At 37.0% G+C, this 27,619-nt stretch overlaps 1 protein-coding gene across 16 annotated transcripts in view; it reads right to left on the reverse strand.

Annotated features, from left to right (window-relative positions):
- Positions 1 to 27,619, reverse strand: part of CLOCK (clock circadian regulator) — a 120,193-nt gene that overhangs the window by 51,203 nt on the left and 41,371 nt on the right. For 9 of the 16 annotated variants that reach the window (XM_003898874.4, XM_009207075.3, XM_021938611.2 and 6 more), the window contains 4 exons: positions 11,068 to 11,159; positions 3,679 to 3,768; positions 890 to 949; positions 61 to 209 (listed from right to left, as the gene is read on the reverse strand). In XM_003898874.4, the coding sequence (XP_003898923.1) occupies positions 61 to 209; positions 890 to 949; positions 3,679 to 3,725 (256 nt within the window). In that variant the 5' untranslated portion in view covers positions 3,726 to 3,768; positions 11,068 to 11,159. Of the gene's footprint in view, positions 1 to 60; positions 210 to 889; positions 950 to 3,678; positions 3,769 to 7,653; positions 7,811 to 11,067; positions 11,160 to 22,803; positions 23,632 to 26,909; positions 27,052 to 27,619 lie in introns of those variants that run through there. The other 7 variants (XM_009207080.3, XM_009207079.4, XM_009207087.4 and 4 more) reach the window with 4 other exon arrangements.

Here is a 27,619-nt window from a genome sequence, read left to right on the forward strand (position 1 = left end):
TGCCAAGATTCTAACTAATGCTTTGAGAGTCTGTTCCATTATACAAAGTTAAAAATTTACCTTTATGTTTTCGTAAAAAATCAATGCTTTTCTGCAGAACAGTGGATTTGTCCATCTTTCTAGCATTACCAGGAAGCATGGATCCCAGTTCTTTAATGAGAACATTAAATTGATCTCTACGTTTCTTTTCAGATTTGTTTCTAGATACTCTGATGAAATGAAAAATATGCATTTTTTAAACAATCCATTTAATTACACAAGTAGTTTAATACAATGTTAATTGAGACATGACACAACACGTACTTCTATCAACATAGATGGTAACAAGTATCTCCCAGGTTACCAACAATATACAGTTAATTTGCAATAATTTTTCAGCTTAGTTTATTACTAAAGAAAATTTTACAAATCATGCATTTGACATACATGTTTTTACGAAAATGCCAATAAGAAAAACTGCATTCAAATCACAGGTTTTATTTAATCTAATACTTCCAATGATTGTTAACTTATATGGTTATTATAAATACATGTGCTAAATGAATAATGACTGCTATTCTATGTGAAGCAGTAACCAGTAAACAAAGAGCTATTGAGAAAAATAAACTTGATTATTTATAAAACAATCATTTTATGATACCTGTAATTATCTGCTTTGGGAAGTCAGATTTTCTAATTCAGTTTCTGTTTAAGCAAAGCATAATACTTTTCCAAAAGGTCAGAAGATATTTAATTTATAAACTACATACCAATATTCTAAGTTCTTCCCCCTTGCTAATATATCTAAACTCCTAAAGCAGAGAGCTTTTGGAAATCATTAATTCACTATTTATTTACCATTATATTTATTATTCACTTATTTACTATTTTACATCTCTAATCAAACTACCTTTTTGCTTTGTCCTTGTCATCTTCTTCCACCAACCCATCAAAAATACTACTGTCATCTCTAAAAGAAAGTGGATAGAGAAAATAAGAGCAGACTCGCTAAGCAACAGCAATACTAAAATGACATGTAAATCAACTCAGTTACAACCTAGAATTTTTGTAAAGTTAATGGACTATAAAATTCAAACTACTAACCTATTTCCTAGTAAATATTTGAAAATCAAAATTCAGTAATAATTATATTTTTAAGTTTATTACATATATAAATTGTAAAAGTATTTATACTTAGCTATATTATGAACACATTACACTAAACAAGAATTTAACCAGTTTAAATACCTTGTTTCAAACTTTTAGTAATCAGTAAAAACTTACAGAAAGTCAGTGTTTGCCATTATATAAAATTATTTTTGTTAACTATAACAGCATAATTTAAATTTTTTCTTACTTTATAAAACCACAAATTACTCATAAACATCACAATCTAATGCATTAACTTATATTAATACATTTCATTCATTTACTAATTCATTTGACAAATATGTAGTAGCACTCATGTGCTCTGTTCTGGACATGTTTAGTAAACAACGAACAAGACATTTAGCTGCTTTCCTACAGTTTTTCCTTTTTTTTTCTTTCTGGAGACAGTGTCTTACTCTGCTGCCCAGCCTAGAGTGCAGTTGCATGAACATGACTCACTGCAGCCTCAACCTCCTGGGTTCAAGAAGTCCTCTTGCCTCAGCCTCCTGAGTAGCTGGGACCACAGGTACATGCCACCATTACTGGCTAGTTTTTTTAAATTTTTGTAGAGACAGGGTCTTGCTATATTGACCAGGCTGGTCCTAAATTCCTGGGCTCAAATGACCTTCCCACCTCAGCCTCCCAAAGTGTGATTACAGGTGTGAGCTGCCATACCCATCCTTATTTTCCAATAGATAGAAACAAGTATAAAAATGGGTGATGAGTTTTAATTTCTTTTAAATGGGTGATGTTTTAGTTACTAGAGTCTGAGTGGTTAGTGGGGGACATGTGAGCTAGGATCTAAGTGACAACAAGGGGCTGGCTATGGGAAGACGTAAGGAAAGACCATTCCCAAAAAATAAAATCAAGAGCACTGGTGGCTAACTCAACCCTAGGAGCAATATTAAAGTTTCTGTTGATTTATGAGGTTTTATATAAATTCACTATTCACTCCTTTAGCCACACCTTTCTATGGCCTATAAAGGCCTATGTGCTATAAAATGGGGTCACTATTGAGATCACCTGTAACACTTGTATCATGGTGGAGGTGTATGTATGAACTTTGGGGATTCCATGTATGCCTTGAAATTTATTAAAAATTTTTGTATGTACATGAATTTTCTGAGGACAGAGTTCCTAACTTTCATGACATTCAGAGATAAGGAACCCATATTAATAATCACTGCTTTATGTCTGAAAACACAAAGGTCATCCCTAGATGTCATACTATCTAGAATGGGAAAAGCATAATGCCAAATTCATATTTTATCTGTCAAAGGCAGTGAAGAAATATCCTTTCCAAGGAAAAGACTATCATTAATTCTGCCTGTAACTATGGCACAGTTCAAAGCTATGGCCATGGGGCAGGCAGGCCTCTTTAAGGAAGTTTCTGGCTCCTCAGACCTTAAGTTCTGGTGGAGTATATATCTTAACTATTTAGCTCATAGAAAGGGAGAAAAGTTGTCCCCAGATGTCAGAAGTCACTTCTGTGTACAAGTCTATGTGCAAAACTCTTCAAGAATCCCCAATGGATGGAGCACCCAGAACAGTGCAATAAAAGCATAACAACTTTAATGTCCAAACCAACACAAGTAAAAATTCCAGGTATCTTACTAGCTATGTGACTTTAAACAATTATTTAACCTCTCTGACCTACAGTTTTCTTATCTGTAAAATCTTACGTAATTATTGAGGTTAAATAACATATAAAAAAGTATTCTGTACATTTGCTGTCAAAGAGTAGATGCTTTAAAAATGTTATTGGATTATATCAAATTTAAGATATTATTGACTGTTAAGATCACCACTATTTTATGTGCCCTTAAGAAAGAAAAAAAAGAGTGCTACCAATTAAATTATGATAAGAGACGTTAAAATGTAAAAAATAAAGACAACTTAAAGTCTTTTCATTTCTACTTTTACTTTAGGTTCCAGGGTATATGTGCAGGTTTTTCACATGGGTAGACTGCATGTCGCTGAGGTTTCGTGTACCAATGATCTCACCACCTAAGTAGTGACCACAGTACCCAATAGTTTTTTTAACCCTCTCTGCCCCCTTCTACTCTCCTCCAAAAATTTCAAGTATTAAAATCAAAGGAATATGGAGATTTACCCTTTTCCCAAGAGTAAGATGTAAAGATTACAATTTTAACTAATGAAATCCTAATTATAGTTACCTCTTATCAGTCACAAATGCTAAGATGCTTGAAGGGATGAAGTTAGATAAGAAGAAAAAGGACTCTAGAAGGTTCCAAGGAAACATCTGCAACTGTCAGAATTTCCTTCAGAGCAGCTATGACCAAATCACTCAAAATTACAGGTCAGGACTCATTTAAAACACACAACCCATATGTTGCTGACTTTGGCTCTAGAAAAATATTGATATACCTTACTTTTTTACACTATATTTGTTTAATACAGAAACTGAATGCAACAGTAATTATGTTTAGGCATAAAACTCCTTCTATCAATATTATATAGACCATCATTCTAATAGTGCATTTTAAAATAACGATATATAACTTAAAATAAGAGTCTTCAAAAACATACCTGTCAACAATCGAGCTCATTTTACTACAGCTTACGGTAAACAACATAACATACTACGTTTTCGTCTTGTAGTAGACATTTGTACTTCTCCTTATGTGAAAAGAGAAATATATGGTCATTAGTTTTCTAAAAATCTTACTTCCACAAAGTTATCCCGAGAAATACGATATGTTATCACAGAGACTTCAAAACATTTTGTTTGTACTGAAGACTAGAACATTATCTTCAAGCAAATACCTATGGCTGAGGTACATTTGAGGCTTTTTCTCCCCTCCTAAAAAACAACTACAAGAAAAAAAGTAATTCAGGCTCATATAAACTTTCTCTTTACTATCAATCAAAATAAAACAGACATTCTCAATATTCAGTATATATTTGACTATATAACTACAAATAGTCTGTATTTTATTTTATTTTATTTTTGAGACGGAGTCTTGCTCTGTCGCCCAGGCTGGAGTGCAGTGGCCGGATCTCAGCTCACTGCAAGCTCCGCCTCCGGGGTTCACGCCATTCTCCTGCCTCAGCCTCCCGAGTAGCTGGGACTACAGGCGCCCGTCACCTCGCCCGGCTAGTTTTTTGTATTTTTTAGTAGAGATGGGGTTTCACCATGTTAGCCATGATGGTCTCAATCTCCTGACCTTGTGATCCACCCATCTTGGCCTCCCAAAGTGCTGGGATTACAGGCTTGAGCCACCGTGCCCGGCCACAAATAGTCTGTAATAACACCATCTATTCAGCAATAAACATTTGTTGAAAGCCTATTTTCTGCTAAACAGTACAGCAGGCTTTTAGTACACAACAGTGAAAGACACAGTCCCTGCAGGAAAAACTGCAATTGAGCAGGAAGATAGATATCTAAATAATTATAGTAAGAGGTATAATGAAGGTATATACTGTGTAATGCTATCACTGGGCAAGGAACAATTATGTGTACCCATGGGAATTAGAGGGGGGACACAAGAGGAAATATTCTTCATGACAGTAAGTCTGTCAGGAGTCAAGATTCTTTTTAATGCAAATATGGTGCAGGGACGGGCAGCATCACCATCCTCTGAGAGCTTGTTTTCAAAGGCAAAATCTTGGGCCCTATCCCAGCCTTAACAACCAGAATCTACATTTTCACAAGGGCTCCATGTGATAATGTATAACCACTTAAGTTTGAGAAGCAACAGGCTGAAGGACAGAAACAGGTAATAGGTGAAAGAATTTTAAGCTACAAGAATGGCAATTTGTAGAGGCACAGGCCTTAGTGAGACAAAAGAATATCGTATTTGAGAAACTAGGAGGTTTAGCATTTTCCTTATGAAAAACCTGGCATGTTACAATTTAAAGTTTTAATTATGAGACCATAAAGTGAGAATACAAGTGGTAAACTGGCAAAGGCAAGTCAAGTACAGGAGAGTCTTACTATAAAGAGTCTCATATCGAATTGAAGGAAGTAAAACTTACTGCTTTAAAGCTGGATCACAAGCCTAAAATTTGTCTCTTTATATTCTACAGGTTGAGTATCCCTAATCTGAAAACCTGAATAGCAAAATGCTCCAAAATCTGAAAGCTTTTGAGCATCAACAAAATGTTCAACATTCAAAGGAAATGCACATTGGAGTATTTCTAAACCAAAGAAGATTAAAGATATTACAAGAACATGAGATTCTAAACATTCGGTCACTGTTTTTAAATGCACCTTCATGAGAGGAAAGGAGAATAACCCTGGTAACATTGCTGCATTGCCTGTATGGTTACGGCTGCAGAAGTAGAACTGTGAGGGGCTCAGAATATTTTTTTTTCTTTTTGTTTTTGAGATGGGGTCTTACTCTGCTGCCCAGGCTAGAGTGCTGTGGCATGATCATAGCTCACTGCTGCCTTGAAATCCTGGGCTCAAGCAATCCTGCCACTTCAGCCGCCTGACTAGCTGGGATTACAGGTACTCGCTACCATACCCAGGACTAAGAGTTTTTAAAAGAAAATGAGTGGCAGAGTCAAAGATAGAAATAATAAAATAAAAAGAACTAACACCAGAATGAAATGTTGTGATTTCAAGTGTCTGAGGTAGTATCAGCAGATGGAACACAGAACTACAGAATTTTAGAGGTAGAAGAGAATTTAAAGACCACCTAAGTACATCCCTCTGGTCCAACAGACATATTTATCTTCATGGTAAAAACTGAGGCTGATTCTATCACTAGAACAAGAAGAATAGTATAAAAGTAACAGGGCAAATTTCAGTGAATTAAAAAAGAATTATTAACAGTAAAAAGTTTAAAAGGCCAGATCTGAGCCTTTTAAGGCACCCAGTAAGCCATCAGTATGGCTTAATTATCAAAAGGTAGAAAATAAGACAAACTACCAAAAAAAGGGCGGGCGGCAGGGGCGGGGGACTGGCAACGCCAAGAATTAAGGGTTATACTACAGGAAGAGCCTTGCTGACTGCGAGAAGGGTGAATCTAATATAGTTTAGAAGATATAGGCTGATGCTTCATTAGGCTGTTTAACTACTGTTGTTAACAATATTCTTCTAAAAATTATTTGTCGTCTAGCTAATAGAATGTAAAAATCTCTCTTTTTTTTTGAGACAGGGTCTCCCTCTGTGGTCCAGGCTGGAGTGCAGTGGCGCGATCTCAGCTCATTGCAACCTCCGCCTCCCAGGTTCAAGCGATTATCCTGCCTCTGCCTCCTCAGTAGCTGAGATTAGAGGCACATACCACCAAAAGCCAGCTAATTTTTGTATTTTTAGTAGAGATGAGGTTTCACCATATTGGTCAGGTTGGTCTCGAACTCCTGAACTCCGGTGATCTGCCCGCCTCAGCCTCCCAAAGTGCTAGGATTACAGGCTTGAGCCACCGTGACCGTTCAGATACATCTCTTAACAGTCGAGCACAAGATCTTCATCTTTCCAGTCAATTGACAGACACACTTTACTTAAGGGAAAGGGAAAGGAATAAGTAAAATAGGCTGGACATGCACCCTAAAACAAATGTTAGAAGATTTCCCTAAACTTTTTTAAATGGTGTCAAATTAACTTTAGCGACAAACTGGTAAGGTGGAACAGCCAAAATATTTTGTTTGCAGACTACTGCAGGTCCCATGCTTTCAATTCAGAAAGAGACTAGCTAGAGTCACACTTGTCCATGGTGTGCAGTCTAAGGATACAGATGCCATGCCACTTCCCTACACAAGCTGAAGTGGAATGTCAAACATATCATCTAATATAGAATAAATTTCATTATATTTTAAGTTCGACATGATTAGACCACAATGATAGGCAATGTCTTTAAAAGGCTCGGTTGCAGTTACTGGAATCCAAAATTCACCAGTTACATTTAAAATAACGAAAATAATGTAACTGGATTGTTTGTAACACAAAGGATAAATGCTTGAGGGGATATCCCATTTTACAAGATGTGATTATTTCATATTGCATGCCTTTATCAAAAAATCTCATGTACCCCATAAATATATATACTAGGTACCCACACAAATTAAAATTAAAATTAAAAATTCCAAAAAACAAAGTTCCCCAATTATAAAGGATCAAGTTACAGCTAGGAATCGAATGCTCCTTTACTTAAGCAACTTGAGATCAGAGTTATCTGGTGATATGACTTCCCAGCTCAGCATGCATCACATTACTATTTTATTCATACACATGCACACTTCCCCATTCTCAGTATCATAATTTTGGTTAGGTGGTTATATTTGGAGTTAACATCATTTTGACTCTGTAAATGTCAATTCAGAGCTGAGCCATAGAGTATACTATAATTACTTTTCCTTTTGAGTTTTTCCTAGAGTTACCGTTTTGTTGTTTACCTAGTTTTGTTTATACTTACTACCAACTTAGCTACAAATTCTTCCCTGTCTAAATCTACTATTTCTTCAAACACATTACACATTCTACCAATTTCACCTTCTCACAGTGGTATCACTAGAAATCTTCCAACCTGTTTCTATTGGGACTGGAAACTATCTACTAACCTGAGGACCAGCTATCTTCTTGTGACCATCATTCATCATCATCCTGGTGATTCCCTGGGTCTCTAGTTAGGTCATGTTCCCTGTTACTTGTATCCTATGCCTTCACCTTTTTTAGTTTATTTCTTTATTTTTGTTGAGTAATTCCTCCATTAACTGCCTAAGAAAGGGGACATGACAGGTAAATTTTTTTAAGACTTCGTAAGTCTAAAACTGTCATTAGTCTATCCTTAATCAATAGTTTAGTTGGATACTGAATACCTGGTTGAAAATCACTTTTCCCTCTGAATACTGAAGGCTTCACTATCTTCTAGCTTCCAGTGTGGTGTCAAGAAGTGCAAAGCCATTCTGATTACTGATAAAGGATGTAATCCTTTATCAGTAAAATAATGTGACCTGTTATTTATCTCAATCTGGAAGTTCCCTTGTTTCCTAAAGTTGAACAGTGATGCGCACTGTTTTGGCTTGTTTTTGTATCTGTTCTGGTCACTCAACAGGCTTTTCCTAACTGGTAACTCTAATTCTGGAGAGTTTTCTTGAGTCGTTCTCTATTCCTTGTTTTTCCCCTCTATCTCCTCTCTCTCCTTCTGGAGCACTTATTTGAATATTGGACATCCTGGACAGTTGTAATTTTCTTATTTTTTCTCTGTCATTTTCCATCTCTTTGGCTCTTTGCTCTACTTTCAATAGATCACTTTACTTTTCAACCCTTCCAATGAGTTTTTCATTTCTAATTTCATTTCTTATTGTTTCTCGTTCATATTTCATGGATATAGCATCCCTCTTAACTTTATCTAAGGTTTGTGTTTAATTGTCACCTGCCTAACTGCTCTCCATTTCCCCTAACTTGGTGTTTTACCTTTCGGTTTGGCCTTTATCTTGCACATAAGAGGTTTTTCCTCAGATGTCTACTGATCTCTGAGCATGAACTCATATTTAAGGGTAAGCACTAAAAAAACTGGAGCTCTGTGTGATACAGCTTGCTGACTGTTAACTTTATTGTAGGGTTATCAGGTTGAAATATTGATTTGGGGAATTCTCAATGTGAGAATCTTTAGATCTTTTCTTTTAAGATGATTATAATTCAGATAAAAGAATTATGTATCTTCTCAACTCTTGCCTGAAGAGTATAAAAACCTGGTACCCTGGGTTCTTAACCCTTCTATTTTTAACATGTTACCCCCATTCTCAGCCATGTTTGAGGCTCCTTTATTTTATTCTTACTAGGGAATAAATCTACTGACTTCTGCTAAGATAGGAAAAAGGTGGCTGCCTTGGTTCCAAAGTTAAGAAAAGGACCCATGGAATATAATCACCCCTTAAATAGATTTGCACAAATTATCCTGTTTTAGTTCCACCATAACTCATATTTCCAGAAACAGTGTTTTCAATTCAAGAAAATTATAGAGGTTCTATAGTGCCAAGAAGTTTGTTTCTCAGCTTTCTCACAGCGGGCTTAGGATCCTGGGATTTGCAAGAAGGTTACTATGCTCCCTTTTGCTTTTCAGTTCCAAATTTTGTTGCCATTGTTTCTTCTCCATTCTCTCTGTCCTGTGAAGTTATGTTTTTTGTAAGACTCTTTTTACTTTAGCTTCAGTGAGGTCTCAAGAGAAAATAAAATTTAATTGTATTGTTTGCCACCTATAACCAGCAGTTTCCCATATTCTTTCTTCATCACTCTTAATTAGGCTTTCATTTCTACCACTCCACTCAAATTGCTCACTCTTAGTATCCAAAATCTCCATATTGCCAAGTCTAATAATGGCTGTTTATTCTCTATTTGACCATTAAGTAATATGTGATGTAGATGACCACTTCTGCATTTATTAAGTACTTTCTTTTCTTGGTTCCAGTGACAGAATATTCTCCTGCTTTTCTACTCATCTTGCTGGCTGCTCCTTCTCCTCTAATACTGGCATGTGCCAGGGCTGAATCCTTCTCAATCTGTATATACTTCCTAGATAAATCGCACTTCTACATACCAGTGACTCCCAAATCCACCCCTAGAATACACTGTCAAATGCAGTCAGATATCCAACTGCTTTTTAGACATTTCTACAGATTTTAAAGGTGTCCAAAATGCCATATACTTAGAACACTTAACTTTCTTCTGTAAATTTGCTTCTCTCCCAGGTTTTTATTTTGTTTTGTTTTTATTATACTTTTAAGTTCTAGGGTACATGTGCACAACGTGCAGGTTTGTTACATAGGTATACATATGCCATGTTGGTGTGCTGCGCCCACTAACTCATCATTTACATTAGGTGTATCTCCTAATGCTATCCCTCCCTACTCCTCCAACCCCACGACAGGCCCTGCTGTGTGATGTTCCCTACCCTGTGTCCAGGTGTTCTCACTTTTCAATTCCCACCTATGAGTGAGAACATGCAGTGCTTGGTTTTCTGTCCCTGCGATAGTTTGTGAAGAATGATGGTTTCCAGCTTCATCCATGTCCCTACAAAGGACATGAACGCATCCTTTTTTATGGCTGCATAGTATTCCATGGTGTATATGTGCCACATTTTCTTAATCCAGTCTATCACTGATGGGCATTTGACTCCCAGGTTTTTTTCCCCAACCTGATCTCCATATACTCTCTCCATCACTTACTATATTCCAGTCACATTATGCTCTTTATGTTCCTCAAACATTTCACTATCTTTCTTGTTCTCACTACCTATAAAGCTCTTCTCTCAGATCTTCACACAGCTGGCTCCTTTTGCCATTCAGATCTCAACTAAAATTCCCCTTTTTCACATAGGCTATCTCTGACTGCCTAATGAAAGCAGTCACCATTCTCTACCACATTATCCCTTTTTTGTATGTGTAAGACAAGGTCTCACTCTGTCTCCCAGGCTGGAATGCAGTGGTGCAACCAGAGCTCACTGTAGCCTCAACTTCCTAGGCTCAAGTCCTCCTGCCTCAGCCTCCCAAGTAGCTGGGATCACAGGCATACGTCATTATGCCCAGCTAATTTCTAAATTTTTGGTGGAGACGGGGTCTATGTTGCCCAGGCTGGTATCAAACTTCTAGGCTCACGCAATCCTCCCACCTTAGCCTCCCAAACTGCTAAGATTACAGGCACAAGCCACTGTGCCCAACCTTACACTATCCATTTTAATTCTCTGCACAGTACAAACCACAAATTTCTCACTTGTGTATTATTTGTCTTCCTCTAGAAGGCAGTTTTCACGACAGCAGGGACAGCTTCTGTATTGTTCATCACTGAATCCCCAGTATCTAAAGTAATTATCGGAACATAGCTGGTACTACATTTGGTGGTAAATTAACACACACAAAATTTTTTTTTAAATTAAACTTTCCTTAAATTAGTGTGTCAAAATAGTTCATGGATTTCTTTTATTTTTCTGGAAAAATATCATTTTATGATGCATTCTAAGATGCACCTTTCTTTACCTTTTGTACTCTTTGGATCTTTTAAACTGATTCTTCAGGAAACTGTAAGTTCAAGGTACTGTTCTATATGACCAACCGTAAGTCTCAGAATTCTGTTTAAACAAGAAAAAATGTTAGATTTATTAAACTTACATAGAAGTTTATCATTAAAAGGGTTTTAAAATGATTTTTAAACATAAAATTTAGAACCGTCACAAAAATGTATATAACCAATTTTAAATTCTATAAATTATTTCTAAAAGAAAACAAAATAACTTAAAACATCATGAATAAACTAAAACAACCACTTAATTCTGGTACGGAAGTTAAAAATGTAAAAGTATTAAAAAACTGTAACTATGAAAACATTAATGAGTATACAATATAAAAGGATAAAATTGTGACATCAATAACAAGGGGAGAGTGAGAGAGTTAAATTTTTATATGCAATTGAAGTTAGATTGTTATAAGCTTAGGATAGACTGTTTTAACTGTAAGGTGTTTTTATATATAAGCCCCATGGTAATCACATGTGAGGATTCACACAAGAAAATGCGAAGGGAGTCAAAGCACAACTACACTAAAATAAATAAATAAATAAATAAATAAATAAATAATAATAAATAAATTAGAAAAGAAACATACAGAAAAACAGGAAGAAAGGAAAAGAGGGACAATAGCACTACAAGAAAGAAAGAAAGCAAGCCCTTCTCTATCAGTAACTACTTTAAACGTAAATGGATTAAACTCCTCAATTGAAATACATAGAGTGGCTGAACATATTTAAAAAAAAAGATCCAACTACATGTTGTCTGCAAGATTCACCTCAGATTTAAGAACAGAAGCTGAAAGTGAAAGAATGGAAAAATATATCCCACGCAAATGGCAGCCTAAAGAGTATGAGTGACCATACTTAGATAAAATACATGTTAAGTCAAATACAAGAGACAAATAAGAGTCAATTCATTAGGAAGATATAGCAATTATAAATATATACATACCCAACATCAGAGGACCCAAATATATTAAGCAAACATCAATAGAACCGAAGGGAGAAATAGCAATAGCAGATGCAATAGCAGCAGGAGATGTCAATATCCCACTTTCAATAATGGACAGATAATCCAAGAGAAATCAAGAAGGAAAGCATCAACTTAAACAGTGTATCAGTACAGTCATCCTTCATTATCTGAGATGGACCGGTTCCAGGACCCCCCCCCCCCAAATATTAGCATCAAAATCTGCAGATGCTTAAGTCCCTTATATAAAATGATGTAGTATTTGCATATAATCTATGTGCCTCCTCCCCTATACTTTAAATCATCTCTAGATTACTTATAATGCATAATACAATGTAAATACGATGTAAATAGGTGTTACACTATATTTTTTTTAATTTTTATTATTTGTAAATGGTTTTGTTCTCTGAATATTTTTATCCACAGTTGGTTGAATCCACAGATGTGGAACCTTCAGATACAGAAGGCCAACTGTACAGACCAAATGGACCTAACAGACATACACAAAATATTCCACACAATAACAGCACATTATTCTCAAGTACACAGAGAACATTCTCTAGGACAGATCACTTAACAAGTCACAGAACAAGTTTTAACAAATTTAAGGTTGAATTACTAAGTATCTTCTCTGATCACAGTGAAATGAAAATAGAAATCAGTATCAGAAGGAAAACGAGAAAATTCATAAGCAGATGAAATTTAAACACACTGTTGAATAACCAAAGAGTCAAGGAAGACATCAAAAGAGAAATCAGAAAACATCTTGAGACAAACGAAAACACAACATACCAAAATGTATGGGATGCAGCAAAAGTGTTCTGACAGGGAATCTTATTTCAGTCAATGCCTGCATTAAAAATGAAGAAAGATTCCTGCCAGCAGGTGTGCTAAAAAAAAAAAAAAAAAAAAAAAAAAAAAAAAACTCAAACAACCTAACTTTACACCTCAAAGAACTAGAAAAAGAACAAAGCCCATAGACTATGAGCAGAAGGAAGGAAATATGATAAGAGTAGAAATAAAACAGTGAATAGGAAAAACAACAACAAAACAAAACAAAACCTAAGAGTTGTTTCTTTGAAAAGACTAACAAAATTGACAAACCTTTAGCTACACTAGGAATAAGAGAAGACTCAAAATCAGAAATAAGGGGAGAAATTACAACTGATGTCACAGAAATAAAAAGGCATTTTTTTTAGACAACTCAATAAATATACACCAACAAATCGGATAACCTAGAAAAAATGGGTAAATTCCCAGAAATATGCCATCTACCACCAAGGCTGAATCATGAATAGAAATCTGAACAGAGTTCACAGCACCTTTATTCGTAACAGTCTAAAACTAGAAACAACCCAGATTTCATTGACAGTACAACAGAAAAACAAAATGTGGTATTCATATAATGGAATGCTACACAACAAAGAGAAGACTACATGCAACAGCACAGATGACTTTACAAGAGAGTACAGAGGTTTTTTAAGAATAGACAAATTAATCAATGATAATAGAGTCAGAATAAAATAAAAAAAGAAAATCTGAGCAGACATGTATAACTTGTAATTATATTGAATCAAAAAATTTCCAATAAAGAAAAGCCCAGGACCATATACACGACTTCACTGAAGAATTCTACCAAACAGTGAAAGAATGAATACCAATCCCCCTCAAATGCTTCCAACAAACTGAAAAGGGAACACTTTCAAACTCTTTATGAAGCCAGCATTATGCTGATATCAAAGCCAAAGACACCATAAGAAAAAAACTACAGACAATATTTCTGATTAATATTGATGAAAAATTCTCAACAACATACTAGCAATCCAAACGCAATAGTAAATTAAAAGGATTATTCAACATGACCAAGTGGTATTTATCCCTGGGATTTGAACAAAGTTCAACATATATTAATAAAACCAATCCATGTGCTACATACCACATTAACAAAATAAAGGATAAAAATCATATTAGGGATCTCAACTGATGCAGAAAAAGCATTTAGCAAACTCCAATGCCTATTCATGATTTTTAAAAAACACCATTCAACAAACTAGGAATAGAAGGAATTTATAAACCAGGAAAAGGAAGAATTTCTCTTTCTTAAAAAACAAATTGGTTTGAAAATTATGCCCTTGACCCAGTAATTTCACTTTGAGAAATAAGAAAATAATCAAAGATGCCTCTAAACTTTTATATTCATTGAGATATTATTAAAAATAATAAAGCTAGGCCAGTCACAGTGGCTCACGCCTGTAATCCCAGCACTTTGGGAGGCCAAGGCGGGTAGATCACTTGAGGTCAGGGTGGACCAGCCTGGCTAATATGGTGAAACCCTATCTCTACTACAAATACAAAAATTAGCTGGGCATGGTGGCACACACCTGTAATCCCAGTTACTCGGGAGGGTGAGGCAGGAGAATCGCTTAACCCAGGAAGCCGAGGTTGCACTGAGCTGAGACAGCGCCACTGCACTCTGGCCTGGGTGACAGAGCGAGATTCTGTCTCAAAAAAAATAAAAAATGAAATAAAGACAGTAAAGTTAGAACAAATTTGAATGTCTAACTGCATTAACAGTGGCATGAAAAGATATCAGACATAAACCTGAATATACCAAAAGTATCAACTGTGATTGCTCCTAGGTAGTTTATGGATGGTGTTTTTTTGTTCCTTCTTTAGTACTTTCTAAAATTTCTCCCATGAACATGCATTACTTTTATAATCAGAAAACTTAAGTGCTGCATTTTTTTTTCTTTTTCTTTTAACTGTACAATACTAAGGCCTAGCTATACATGAGGAGGCTAATAAGATAAAACACAACCTGTTATCTATTCCAGAGAACAAAAACTTAAGTAACAGAGACTATTTTTCTATGTTCTAGTCATTTAAAGAAAAAAAAGTTTCATCTAGTTAATAATTTTTAAATTATTAATTAAAAATGGCTAACTCAGGAATTTGAATTTTAAAAATTAAAACTACAGTTTTTCCCTAACCTAATAACCTACTGACCCACTGACCTACTTTGGAATTTAGATTTGTTAATTCTCATACCACAGGTATTTCGGGAACTGACGGATCTATTAACATTAATTAAAAGTAGTGCTGAAATTTAATTGACTGGTATAATACAAAACCCAAGCAACAAACCTTAACTACGTGTATTACCATTTATGAAAAATTCTAACTTGCTTCTGCGGATTACTGATTTTGTATTATAAATGAAATGATAATTTTTTTTTTTTTTTTTTTTTTTTTTTTTGAGACGGAGTCTTGTTCTGTTGCCCAGGCTGGAGTGCAGTGGCGCAATCTCGGCTCACTGCAAGCTCTGCCTCCCGGGTTCACGCCATTCTCCTGCCTCAGCCTCCCGAGTAGCTGGGACTACAGGCGCCCGCCGCTGCGCCCAGCTAATTTTTTCTATTTTTAGTAGAGACGGGGTTTCACCATGGTCTCGATCTCCTGACCTTGTGATCCACCCGCCTCGGCCTCCCAAAGTGCTGGGATTACAGGCGTGAGCCACCGCGCCCGGCTGATAATTATTTTAAGAGAAGAACTATTTCAACTTGCAAAGAAAGGCCCAAATATTTAATACTTTTTCGATTCGCTGTTTAATGTACGAGGAAAAAATGAAATTAAACAGTAGTTCTCAATTTATTCAATACTGAAAGTATTAGCCAACTCTACAACCAATATAAGGTACTGGCAAAATAAAACACATATTTGGTTTTACAGCTATCTCTACGATCAATTCAAATTTGAAAACTGACCTGTAAGAATAACAATCACATCCCAAACCATTTTGGGGGGGGGGGTGGTTAATTCTACTTTTTTAAAAATTATTTTTAATTTTATTATTATACTTTAAGTTCTAGGGTACATATGCACAACGTGCAGGTTTGTTACGTATGTTTACATGTGCCATGTTGATGTGCTGCACCCGTTAACTCGTCATTTACATTAGGTATATTCCTAATGCTATCGCTATCCCTCCCCGCTCCCCCCCACCCCACGACAGGCCCCGGTGTGTGATGTTCCCCACCCTGTGTCCAAGTGTTCTCATTGTCCAAACCAGTTTTATGAACCAAACCTCTCAGAGCCAGAGAGGATTCTGGCTCAAGACAAACATCAACTGATACTATAACTCTAGCCTGCTGAATGTCAAGATGTGAGATATTCACTAAACCTCATTACATAAACAAAAACTAATAAATTAACACAGTTCTCTAAGTAGAACAATACTATTCCAATGATTCAACTAATATATATATAATATATATTATAAAAACATATATATATAGTTTTTTGAGACGAAGTTTTGCTCTGTCACCTAGGCTAGAGTGCAGTGGTGCAATCTTGGGTCGCTGTAAGCTCTGCCTTCCTGGTTCACGCCATTCTCCTGCCTCAGTCTGCCGAGTAGCTGGGACTACAGGTGCCCACCACCATGCCCAGCTAATTTTTTCTATTTTTAGTAGAGACGGGGTTTCACCCTGTTAGCCAGGATGGTCTCAATCTCCTGACCTCGTGATCTGCCCACCTCTGCCTCAGCCTCCCAAAGTGCTGGGATTACAGGCGTGAGCCACCGCGCCCAGCCCCTAATATATATATTTCAAGTAATGTCTGAGCTTTGTATTCATGTAATAAACTGATCTTGCCCAGAGAGTATAGGAGCACCTTATCCCCTTTTCAGAGATAAGACTGAGGCCTACATCTGTCCTCAGCCTCAAGTAAGACCCACAGAAAACCTGAAGGTGGAGGAAGAGCGCAAGCCTCAGAATGAATTTCACATGGTAATCAGGTACCATAAACCTGAAGCTATACCACTCTACACCTGGCCTTCATCCTAACACCAGCAGGAAGAAAGAGGGAGCCCTGTGGTAGGCAGAATAACAGCCTCTGAGGAATGTCCATTCCCTCCTCCCTTGACCCTATGAAGATGTTACCTCACATGGCAAAAAAGGACCCTGCAGATGTGATTAAGGGTAAGGATCTTGAGATGTGGACATTATCCTGCATTATTCTAGTGGGGTCCAAAATAAGTGAGTTCTTAAGAGCGAAGGACCTTTCCTAGCTGTGGTTTGATATACCAGAAAGAAGGGTCAAAAAGATGCCAAGTTAAAGGCATAAGAATGATACAATGGACTATAGGGACTCGGGGGGAAGGGTGGGAGGGGGGACGAGGGATAAAAGACTATACATTGGGAATAGTGCTCAAGTGATGGGTGCACCAAAATCTCAGAAATCACCACTAAAGAACTTATCCATGTAACCAAACCCACCCTATTCCCCCAAAACCTATTGAAATAATAATTCTTTTAAAAAGATGAAAAGTTGCTGGCTTTGAAAGTGAAAGAAGGTGGCCACAAGCCAAGGAATTCAGGTAGACTCTACAAGCTGGAAAAAACAAGGAAACAGATTTTCTCCTGAAGCCTCCAGAGAGAAAGGCAGCCCTGCTGACACCTTGAGTTCAGGCCAGTGAGATTTGTGTTGGCCTTCTGAGCTGTAGAACCATAAAACAATAAGTTTGCATTGTTTTAAGCCATTAAGTTTGTGGTAATTTGTATGGTAGCAACAGAAATCTATACAGAATCTGGTTTCTCTCGATAAACCTGGCTCTCACCAACACCTCCCTTTCAATATTTACAGCAACCTGAATAGGAGATCATCAAAGCAAATCCCATTAACATCAGTCACCAAGAAATGCCCAAGACTCCCAAGACTCGCCATCCCTATATACTTTCATCCCTGTATACTCTGTATGTCTCTACACTGACCCCTTTTCTCTTCCACCCCCAATTCCCAAAATCTTTTTGCTGTGTCTTCTGGAACTCATGGTATATATCGTCGTTAAAATATCCTATTTCCTCAGTATTGTTGTTGTACACTCTTCACTTTTCTTGTACCAACTGTAACCTCTCTCCCCCTCTAGGAGTTCTGCTCTAGCTCTAGCCCTTTCAAAAAATGGCTTCTCTCCCATGTGAGAGAAAATATGTTTTTTCTCCCATATCTCAGATGACCAAGCCCTGGTGGTGGGGTGAACTTCCTTGTAACTCATTGTCATTTGTCATTCACAAACCCCAGGATAAGCCCCTTCACTCCACGAAGGGTATTACCATCTCCAATACCTCTTTTGAATTTCAGTGTACACAAAATGATCCCCCCAAACTGGCCAGTCAGTTCCTTGATCTCTTCTGCAACAATTTTTTGTTCCACCCCACCCCCCACTCATTCTGCTAGTGTTACCCCAGAATTCTAATAACCAAAAGATTAACCATTACTAATAACCAAAAGACCCTCTGTATCCTCAATTTTAAGCACCTAACCCCTCTCTCTCACAAACTGGGATAGCATATGATCCACTTGATGCAAAAAACAAACACAAGCAAAAAAAAAAAAAAAAACCAAAAAAACTGCTGGGCGCAGTGGCTCACACCTGTAATCCCAGCACTTTAGGAGGTCGGGGCGGGTGGATCACCTGAGGTCAGGAGTTCAAGACCAGCCCGGCCAACATGGTGAAACCCCGTCTCTACTAAAAATACAAAAATTAGCCGGGCGTGGTAGCAGCCGCCTGTAATCCCAGCTACTTGGGAGGCTGAGGCAGGAGAACTGCTTGAACCCAGGAGGCGGAGGTTGCAGTGAGCCAAGATTGCTCCACCGCACTTCATCCTGGGCAACAGAGTGAGAGGCCATCTCAAAAAAAAAAAAACTGACAATATAGCTCTAACTTATTTATGCTTGGTCTTAAAAAAAAAAAAAAAAAAAAAGACTGTGTCAGCTCATAATCTTTGTTGGACCCTCAGTTTCTCTTCCTAGTAAAGGCACAAGGGAGTAAAGCAAGTTTATTTGATATGACAGGGAAGACTAAATATAGTGACAGTCAATGATTGGTTAGGTTGTTAATTATCTTCTATGAGAAATGCTTCATTCTTTTTCATGTTTCTCTAAACTCTAGCCTTCCTTTTGACCACTGAGTCCTTTATACACTTACCATATTGATAAGCTATTCTGTGGCAAAATGTGATGATTGCTTACCACTCTAATATAGTTCAAGTTGTGCTGACTATAAAAACTTTTTAAAACTCCAATTTACAGTATTTATTAACACAAACACATATAACGCAAATAATGAAAAACTTGTTCAGGGCTCCAAGGCTTCTGAAGATTATCTATCACATTCCAAGACACCAATTTTCCTTTCTAGCTTTAGTATATTTCTCCTTCCTCATTTCCCATTCTACCTTACTGTACACAGACTCCTTATTCTCCAGCTACAATAATAAGGAATCACGTCACCATTCCTAGATAGTAGAAAATAAAGACCTCTACGTAAAACAAAGGTTTGTCCATCAGTACCCAACATATTATCAACATAAATGTCTTAATACAATAAACTGGAACTGACCTTCACAGAAAATCATATTGTCATTCACATCAGGATTCAACTAATCACAATATAAACTTTATGTTATTAGTGAAAAACTGAAGAGGTACTATGTGTTTCCTATGGCCTCTCTAAAAATTATCACAAAGTTAATGGATTAAAACAACACAAACTTACTATCTTACAGTTCTGTGGGTGAGAGCCCAATACAGGTCTCACCAGGCTAAAATCAACGTGTTGGCAGGGCTGAATTCCCTCCTGGAAGCTCTAGCAGAAAATGTTTCCTTGCCTTTTCAAGCTTTAGAAGCCACCCATATTCTTTAGCTCATAGTTCCCTCTACTCCATCTTCAAACCAGCAGGAGGCCAAGTCCTTCTCAGGCTGCCATTTCTTCCGCCTCTTTCTTCCCTTATTACATTAAGCCCACACAGATAATCTAAGATAACCTCCATATTTTATGGTTAACTGATTAGCAACCTTAATTATTCCTTGCCGTGTACCCTAACATAGTGGCAGGTTCCAGGAATCAGGATATGAATCTCTCTGAAGGGTCAGTATTCTGCCTACCATGTACCATGGACCAAGAAGTCTCTGTTTGACAAAGACAAAATCAAATTTTTTGGGGGGAAAAGATGAAACATCAAAGGATAATCTGATCTATTAATAGATAAAAGACTACAGTACTATGCCAGTAGTTCCTAACTTCTAAACTATCTTATCCTTTCATATTTCTTAAAAGGAATTGGAAAATAATGTGTATGACAATTCAGGCTGCATGAGTTCAACTGTAACTATTTTAACTTTATTGCTATATGGTAGCAACAGGCTCTAAGCATATTCTTCTGAAAGGAAAAATCTGTCAATGTCCAAATGAATACTACGGCATATTTCCCCTTTTGGAAAATTAATTGTTATACCATAAACAAATATGATATCATTTATATGCGCTAAACAGATGTCCAAAAAAGATGAATTAAACCCCAAACTTTGTAGAAGTCTATTTTTTTTTAAATTTATTTATTATTATTATTATACTTTAAGTTCTAGGGTACATGTGCATAACGTGCAGGTTTGTTACATATGTATACTTGTGCCATGTTGCTGTGCTGCACCCATCAACTTGTCAGCACCCATCAACTTGTCATTTACATCAGGAATAACTCCCAATGCAATCCCTCCCCCTCCCCATGATAGGCCCCGGTGTGTGATGTTCCCTTTCCCGAGTCCAAGTGATCTCATTGTTCAGTTCCCACCTATGAGTGAGAACATGCGGTGTTTGGTTTTCTGTTCTTGTGATAGTTTGCTAAGAATGATGGTTTCCAGCTGCATCCATGTCCCTACAAAGGACACAAACTCATCCTTTTTTATGGCTGCATAGTATTCCATGGTGTATATGTGCCACATTTTCTTAATCCAGTCTGTCACTGATGGACATTTGGGTTGATTCCAAGTCTTTAAAAAGTCAGGAAACAACAGGTGCTGGAGAGGATGTGGAGAAATAGGAACATTTTTACACTGTTGGTGGGATTGTAAACTAGTTCAACCATTATGGAAAACAGTATGGCGATTCCTCAAGGATCTAGAACTAGATGTACCATATGACCCAGCGATCCCATTACTGGGTATATACCCAAAGGATTATAAATCTTGCTGCTATAAAGACACATGCACACGTATGTTTATTGTAGAAGTCTATTTTTTAACAGGGCAAATGTATGTAGATTTCTGAGATGCATCTCCAGAAAAAAAAAAAAGAGATACAGAATTTTATCAACCTAAAAAAAGTACAGAATTTCATTAGTACTATAAATCCTCTAGGGACCTCTTAGGAAATATGATTATTAAGTAGTAGTATGACAATACTAGGCTTAGAGTTAACTCATGAGATATTTAATTACAACTAATACGTATAAATATAAAGACAATGTTTGACGTATTATGCACTACATCTATGAGGTCACCAGAGCCACTTAAAACACCACCAAAAAATGCATCAAATTTCAAGGCCACAAGTATTCCTCTTTGTGCAGTAATCCTTTCACTGAAAAGACAGTTGTTTTGACTTATTAAAACTCGGGTAAACTGCCAGTTGCTTTTGTGTAGCAAAGTAGGCCAAGCAAATGCAAAATCATCTGAAAAGTATTTCAAAGAAGTTTTGATGCATCCTGAACTACAGATAATTCAGGGAAAAAAAACTACCATAAAGCATGTCTTCCTCACTAAAATAACCATTATATCTAAGTTTATGTTCAGGAAAAAATGTACTCCCTTTGAACTAGAAGGTTTTGCAATATATAATTTATACATGTTACCTGTTTCTGCTTATCTTTCTGTCCCTATTTACTTTCAAAGCATTCAAATTTAAAAAATTGATCTATTTAGTTCCTTATTATTATTATTTTAACCCACTGACTGTTTGATCCTTACCCTAAAATGACAAGGTCTGGGAAAATGGCAGGCCAAGATGGTATCTCAATCTGTGGAGTGGCAGGGGAAAAGGGGCTCAAACTGCACAGGTCTTTGCATCACGTAAGTAGGTCACGTAAGTGCATCACGTAAATACAGGATAAATGAGGACATGTAGATAGTACAAGAATCCACCAGCCAGAAGGCCTGTGACCAGGTTTCACAGAATCCAACATGGACATAACAAGTATATTATAGAACAGACATATATACTCTTGATACAGAAGACACAAGATCTGATGAGATTTCTACTGATTCATCTTTAGGCTCACTGACTCTTCTGTCACCTCCATTCTGTTATTGAGCCCATGCAGTACATCTATATTTCATATATTGTATTTTTCGGCTCTGAATTTTCCATTTGATTATTTCATATGGTTTTTATTTTTCAGAGAACTATTTTCCCACTCATTTCAGAAGTGTTCACTTTTACCTCATGAGCATGAGTACTTTAAGGCTTTTTTCTGATAATTCCATCATCTGCATCATCTCAGAGTTGTCATCTGCTTATGTTCTTTTCCCTTTAAAAATGGTCAGATTTTACTGTTTCTTTGTGTGTCAAGTAATTCTGGATTATATCCTGGACATTCCAGATATTAAGTTATGAGATTCTAGGTTCTATTAACATCCTCTAAAGCAGCAGTCCTCAACCTTTTTAGCACCAGGGACTGGTTTCATGCAATACACTTTTTCCATGGACAGCGGGGATGGTTTCTGGACAAAACTGTTCCACCTCAGATCATCAGGCTTGTTAAGTAAGATTCTTATAAGGAGCATACAACCTAGATCCCTTGCACTCACAGTTCACTGCAGGGTTCACGCTCCTATGAGAATCTAATGCTGCTACTGATATGACAGGAGGTGGAGCTCAGGCGTTAACGCTCATTCACCAGTCACTTACCTCCTGCTATGCGGCCTGGTTCCTAACAGGCCACAGTACCAATCATTTCTTCAGTTTTCAAAGCCTTCACTATGCTGCTTGAATATATCCTCCGCATGCATCTCTCAGGGGCAACTCTGGGATTTGAGCAGTGGTTTATGACGTAGTTCAGCTCTCTAGGTCTTTGCTATGTTTCTTTGGCTCTGTTCCATGTACTGTAGCTCATGAATGCGGTAGGACCTTTGTGCGTTCATACACACAATTAGGGAATCTCCTCCCACATTATTTCTCTTCTCTCTGAGATTTCCAAAGCATGCTCCAGCTTCCAGAGTTCTCTTTCCCAATTCCTCTGGCCAGAGAGATGGCTTTCTTTTTGGGATTTTAAGTGCATGTACCACTATGGCAATGTAATTTTACAAATGGAGATGGTCTCAAGACAGGGCTGGGAGAGGGAAAAAAGGGGAGACCTTTCCTTGTCCTATGACTAGAAATACAGGGTTTCTCTTGGAGTTTTTGCTAACTGCTGCACTCGGTATGTACTTCTACAACCCAGCTTACCATTTGGTTAAAGCTGGATAACAAAAAGAAAAAAAATGGTAAGCTAAGCACTATACAAGCTATACAGGTTTTCACTTCCCTTCTCAGTTTGTCTATTACTGTTTACTTTTAAAAGTCTTCAGATAATTGTTTTTGTTTCTACCTAGAGGATTTTTGTTGTTGCTGTTGTTTTGTTTGGCAAGTGGGGAGAGGGGTTGTTTTCAGATAGGGCCTCACTCCCTCACCAAGGCTGTAGTGCAGTGGTGTGAACACAGCTCCCTGTGGCCTCGACCTCCTGGGCTCAAGCAATTCCCTGCCTCAGCCTCCCAAGTAGCTGGGATTACAGGGACACACCATCATGTCCTGTTAATTTTTAACTTTTTAATTTTTTGCAGAGACAAGATCTTCTTATGTTGTCCAGGCTGGTCTCTAACTCCTGGGCTCAAGCAACCCTCCTGCCCTGACCTCCCAAATTGCTGGGATTAAAGGCGTGAGCCATAGCACTGGCCTAACCAGGGTTGTAAGTTCTAATCAGAGAGGCTTACTCCACTTCTGGCTATCCAGTATGTTTCATCCATTTCCCAATTAAATTTCGCCTAATGGCTTTACTAGTCACGACTAATTATCTAGAATCATTATTTCATTAGGAGTATGCACTGTAGTGAGTGTGTAAGCCGATCATTCTCCAGTGTTTCTGTTTGTTTGTCTGTTTTTGTGCTTGTTTTTGAGACAGAGTCTTCTTCTGTCACCCAGGCTGGAGCGCAGCGGCACAACCTCAGCTCACTGCAGCCTCGATCTCCTGGGTTCAAGCGATCCTCCTGCCTCAGCCTCCTCAGCAGCTGAGACTACAGGCACGTACCACCATGCGTAGGGCTAATTTTTGTGTTTTTAGAAGAGACGGGGTCTTGCTATGTTGCCCAGGCTGATCTCAAACTACCAAGCTCAAGCAATCCTCCCGCCTCAGCCTCCCAAAGTGTTGAGATTATAGGCATGGACCACCACACCTGAACTCCAACGTTTCTTAATAGCTACAATTCTTCTAAAGATATGCTTTCCCTCTTGACTATTTGGCAGTCCTGGAATATAATCTGTACAGAAAAAGATTAATAAATGGTTGACTTTTTCCTTTCACTTACCAATTATTTTCAGAATAATAAATTGGTGTCTATGAGGGATTTTTAAAGAATTATTATGAATTCCTGAATTCTTATATATTTGTATATCTCAATCTACTATAATCATTACACTTTTTAGTATTCATTTATATTAAAATTTCTGTCTTTTTTTTTTAAGAGACAGGATCTCACTCTGTCACCCAGGTTGGAGTGTAGTGGCATAATCACAGCTCACTGCAACCTCAAACTCCTAGGCTCAAGCGACCTTCCTGCCTCAGCCTTCCAAGGAGCCGGGACTACATGCATGAGCCACCATGCCTGGCATATATATATATTTAAATTAGTCAAACGCAGTAGTGAGATGAGGGGGGAAGAGTAGAACAAGGAGTTCAATCTGTAACTGACTGTGAACAATCAAATGAAATAACCCATTACCTTTAGACTAGTCACATTACACTTTTTAAAACCTATTTTTATAGGAAATTACAAATATACACAAAGTAAGAAGAATAATATAATTAATCCTATATATCCATCACCCAGTTTCCACAATTATCAACTCATGGCTAATCAATCTTGTTTCATCTATTTTGCTCCTTCCCTTCCTCTCCATTCTTTTGGATTATTTGAAGCAAATCCCAAGTACTGTATCATTCCATCGGTAAATAGTCCAGTATATTTGTATAAATTACAAGAGCTTTATAAAACATAACTACAATATCATTATCATACCTTAAGAAGTCAACAAAAGACAGATAAGACCTTTCTTTACATGCAAAATAACAAAACACCCTGAGAGAAACTATAAAAGTCTAAATATAAGAAGGCACACAACCTCTCAATTGACTGGAAGTCTCAACATTGAAAAACATCCAATATCTCCAAATTGATTTATAAATTCTACACTAAGCTAGACAAAATCCAATCAGTTTGTGATGGGTGGTGAGGAAGACTGCTTATAAGCTGAGTGCAGAATTTTTATTGAAATTCAAAGGACCACGAAAGCCAAAGTAATTCTGAAGAACAAATTAGAGGATTTAAACTATCAGATATCATGACTTATTATAAAGCTACAGTAATTAAAAGAGTATGGCAATGGCACAACAGACAGACCAACAGAATAGAGTCCAAAAATAAATCCATGAATAAACAGTCCCTTGAATTACAACAAAAGTATTACTGCATTACAATAGAGAAAGGATGGTCTTTTCAATAAATACTACTGGAACAACTGGACTTTCACACGGAAAATAATATGAGGCTTACATATATCATACATAAACCTAAATGCAATAGTTTTAACAGTCAAGTTTATAGAAGAAAACATAGATAACATCTTCTTGGCTTTAGGGTAGGCAAAAATTTCCTTTTTTTTTTTTGAGACGGAGTCTCACTCTGTCACCCAGGCTAGAGTGCACTGGCACGGTCTCAGCTCACTGCCAGCTCCACCTCCCGGGTTCACGCCATTCTCCTGCCTCAGCCTCCCGAGTAGCTGGGACTACAGGCCCCCACCACCACACCTGGCTAATTATTTGTATTTTTAGTAGAGACAGGGTTTCACCATGTTAGCCAGGATTGTCACGATCTCCTGACCTCGTGATCTGCCTGCCTTGGCCTCCCAAAGTGCTGGGATTACAGGCATGAGCCACTAAGCCTGGCCACAAAGATTTCTTAAATGAAACATAAGAAGCACTAACCATAAAAAAATTTGATAAAATGGACTTCATTAAAATTAAGAAATTATCTTAATCAAGATAAACTATTAAGAGTGAAGAAGCTTAAGACTAGGAAAGATATCTTCAATACAACTGAACAACTGAAATTATCTGTTTCTGGGGTAATCAAGACAACCAACTCAACAGAAAAATCAGCAAAACACATAAACAGTCATATCCCAAAAGAGGATATTCAAATGGTCCACAGGCATCTGAAAATATTCTAAGCCTTTTAAATGATCAGGGAATTATGAATTAAAACTACAACAGACCTTTACTACACATGCTCCATAAGAGCTAAAATTAAAAACACTAATAATTTCAAGTGTTGGTGAGGATGTGGAACAATGAGAACTCTTTGTACACTGCTAACAGGAATATAAATTAATTTAACTACTTTTGGAAAACTAGGATAATCTCCTAAAGCTAAATATCCAGATACCTTAAGACTCAGCAATTTCACTCTTAGGTGTTTACTCAACAGAAACGTGTACACATGTGGACCAAAAGACATGCTCAAGAATGTTCACAGAAGTATTCTTCATAACAGCCAATCCTAGAAACACCCCAAATGTTCATCACAGTAGAATAAATACTGACATATCCATACAATGAAGTACTTCACAGCAACAAAAGAAAAGATGAACCACTGATACATGCATCAACATGGATGAGTCATAAACAAGATTTTAAAAGGCTAGGCACAGAATTCAAAAATAGACAATACTAATGAATACTGAATGAGTCACGTAATAGTTACCTTCGGGAGTGTGTAATAACTGTTAAGGGGCATGAAGGAGGCTCCTTGGTTGATGAAAATGTCCTATATCTTATTCTTGATATTGGTTAAACGGGTGTTGACTTCATAAAAATTCATCAAAATGACACTCAGGATTTATGCACTTTATAATATGTGTGTTATAATTTGATGAAAGAGTAAAAAAAAGTTAGTGATACCATGTCAGTCCCTTGATTTTTTAAATTTAATTTTGTTATTTTATTTGTCTATGAAATTAAAAAGTCTAGTAAGTTCTACATCTGCCTGCCTCTTTGTGGGTACTAAAAGTCATGTTCACGTTCTTTCTTAACACAATTTACTGAGGAATTGTCTTGGTATGTGGATCCTTCCCATAACAGAGGTCAACAGAAAGTCTAGCTTGAAGCTACAGTTATCCAATATTCACAAACTAGAAAATTCTAACACTACAGGTACTTCTTAGTGTGATTATAAATGATCGATTTTTCTTTATTACATTCCAGATCACTAGTTTCCACAGCTTCTATTTGGCAAAAAGAGGTTAAAAAATAACATCAACCAAAAAAACACACAACTTGAGGCTTCACACCTAAGTTTAGTTTTAACTGAATTGAAAACATTCAGCAAATCAAGGCAATGTATCACAATAAGGGTGTTACAAGAATGAAATAAATATTAAATGTAAAGTGTTTGGAATATAATGCCTCAAACAA

The sequence above is a fragment of the Papio anubis genome, chromosome 3, assembly GCF_008728515.1.
Source record: "Papio anubis isolate 15944 chromosome 3, Panubis1.0, whole genome shotgun sequence".
NCBI lineage: Eukaryota > Metazoa > Chordata > Mammalia > Primates > Cercopithecidae > Papio > Papio anubis.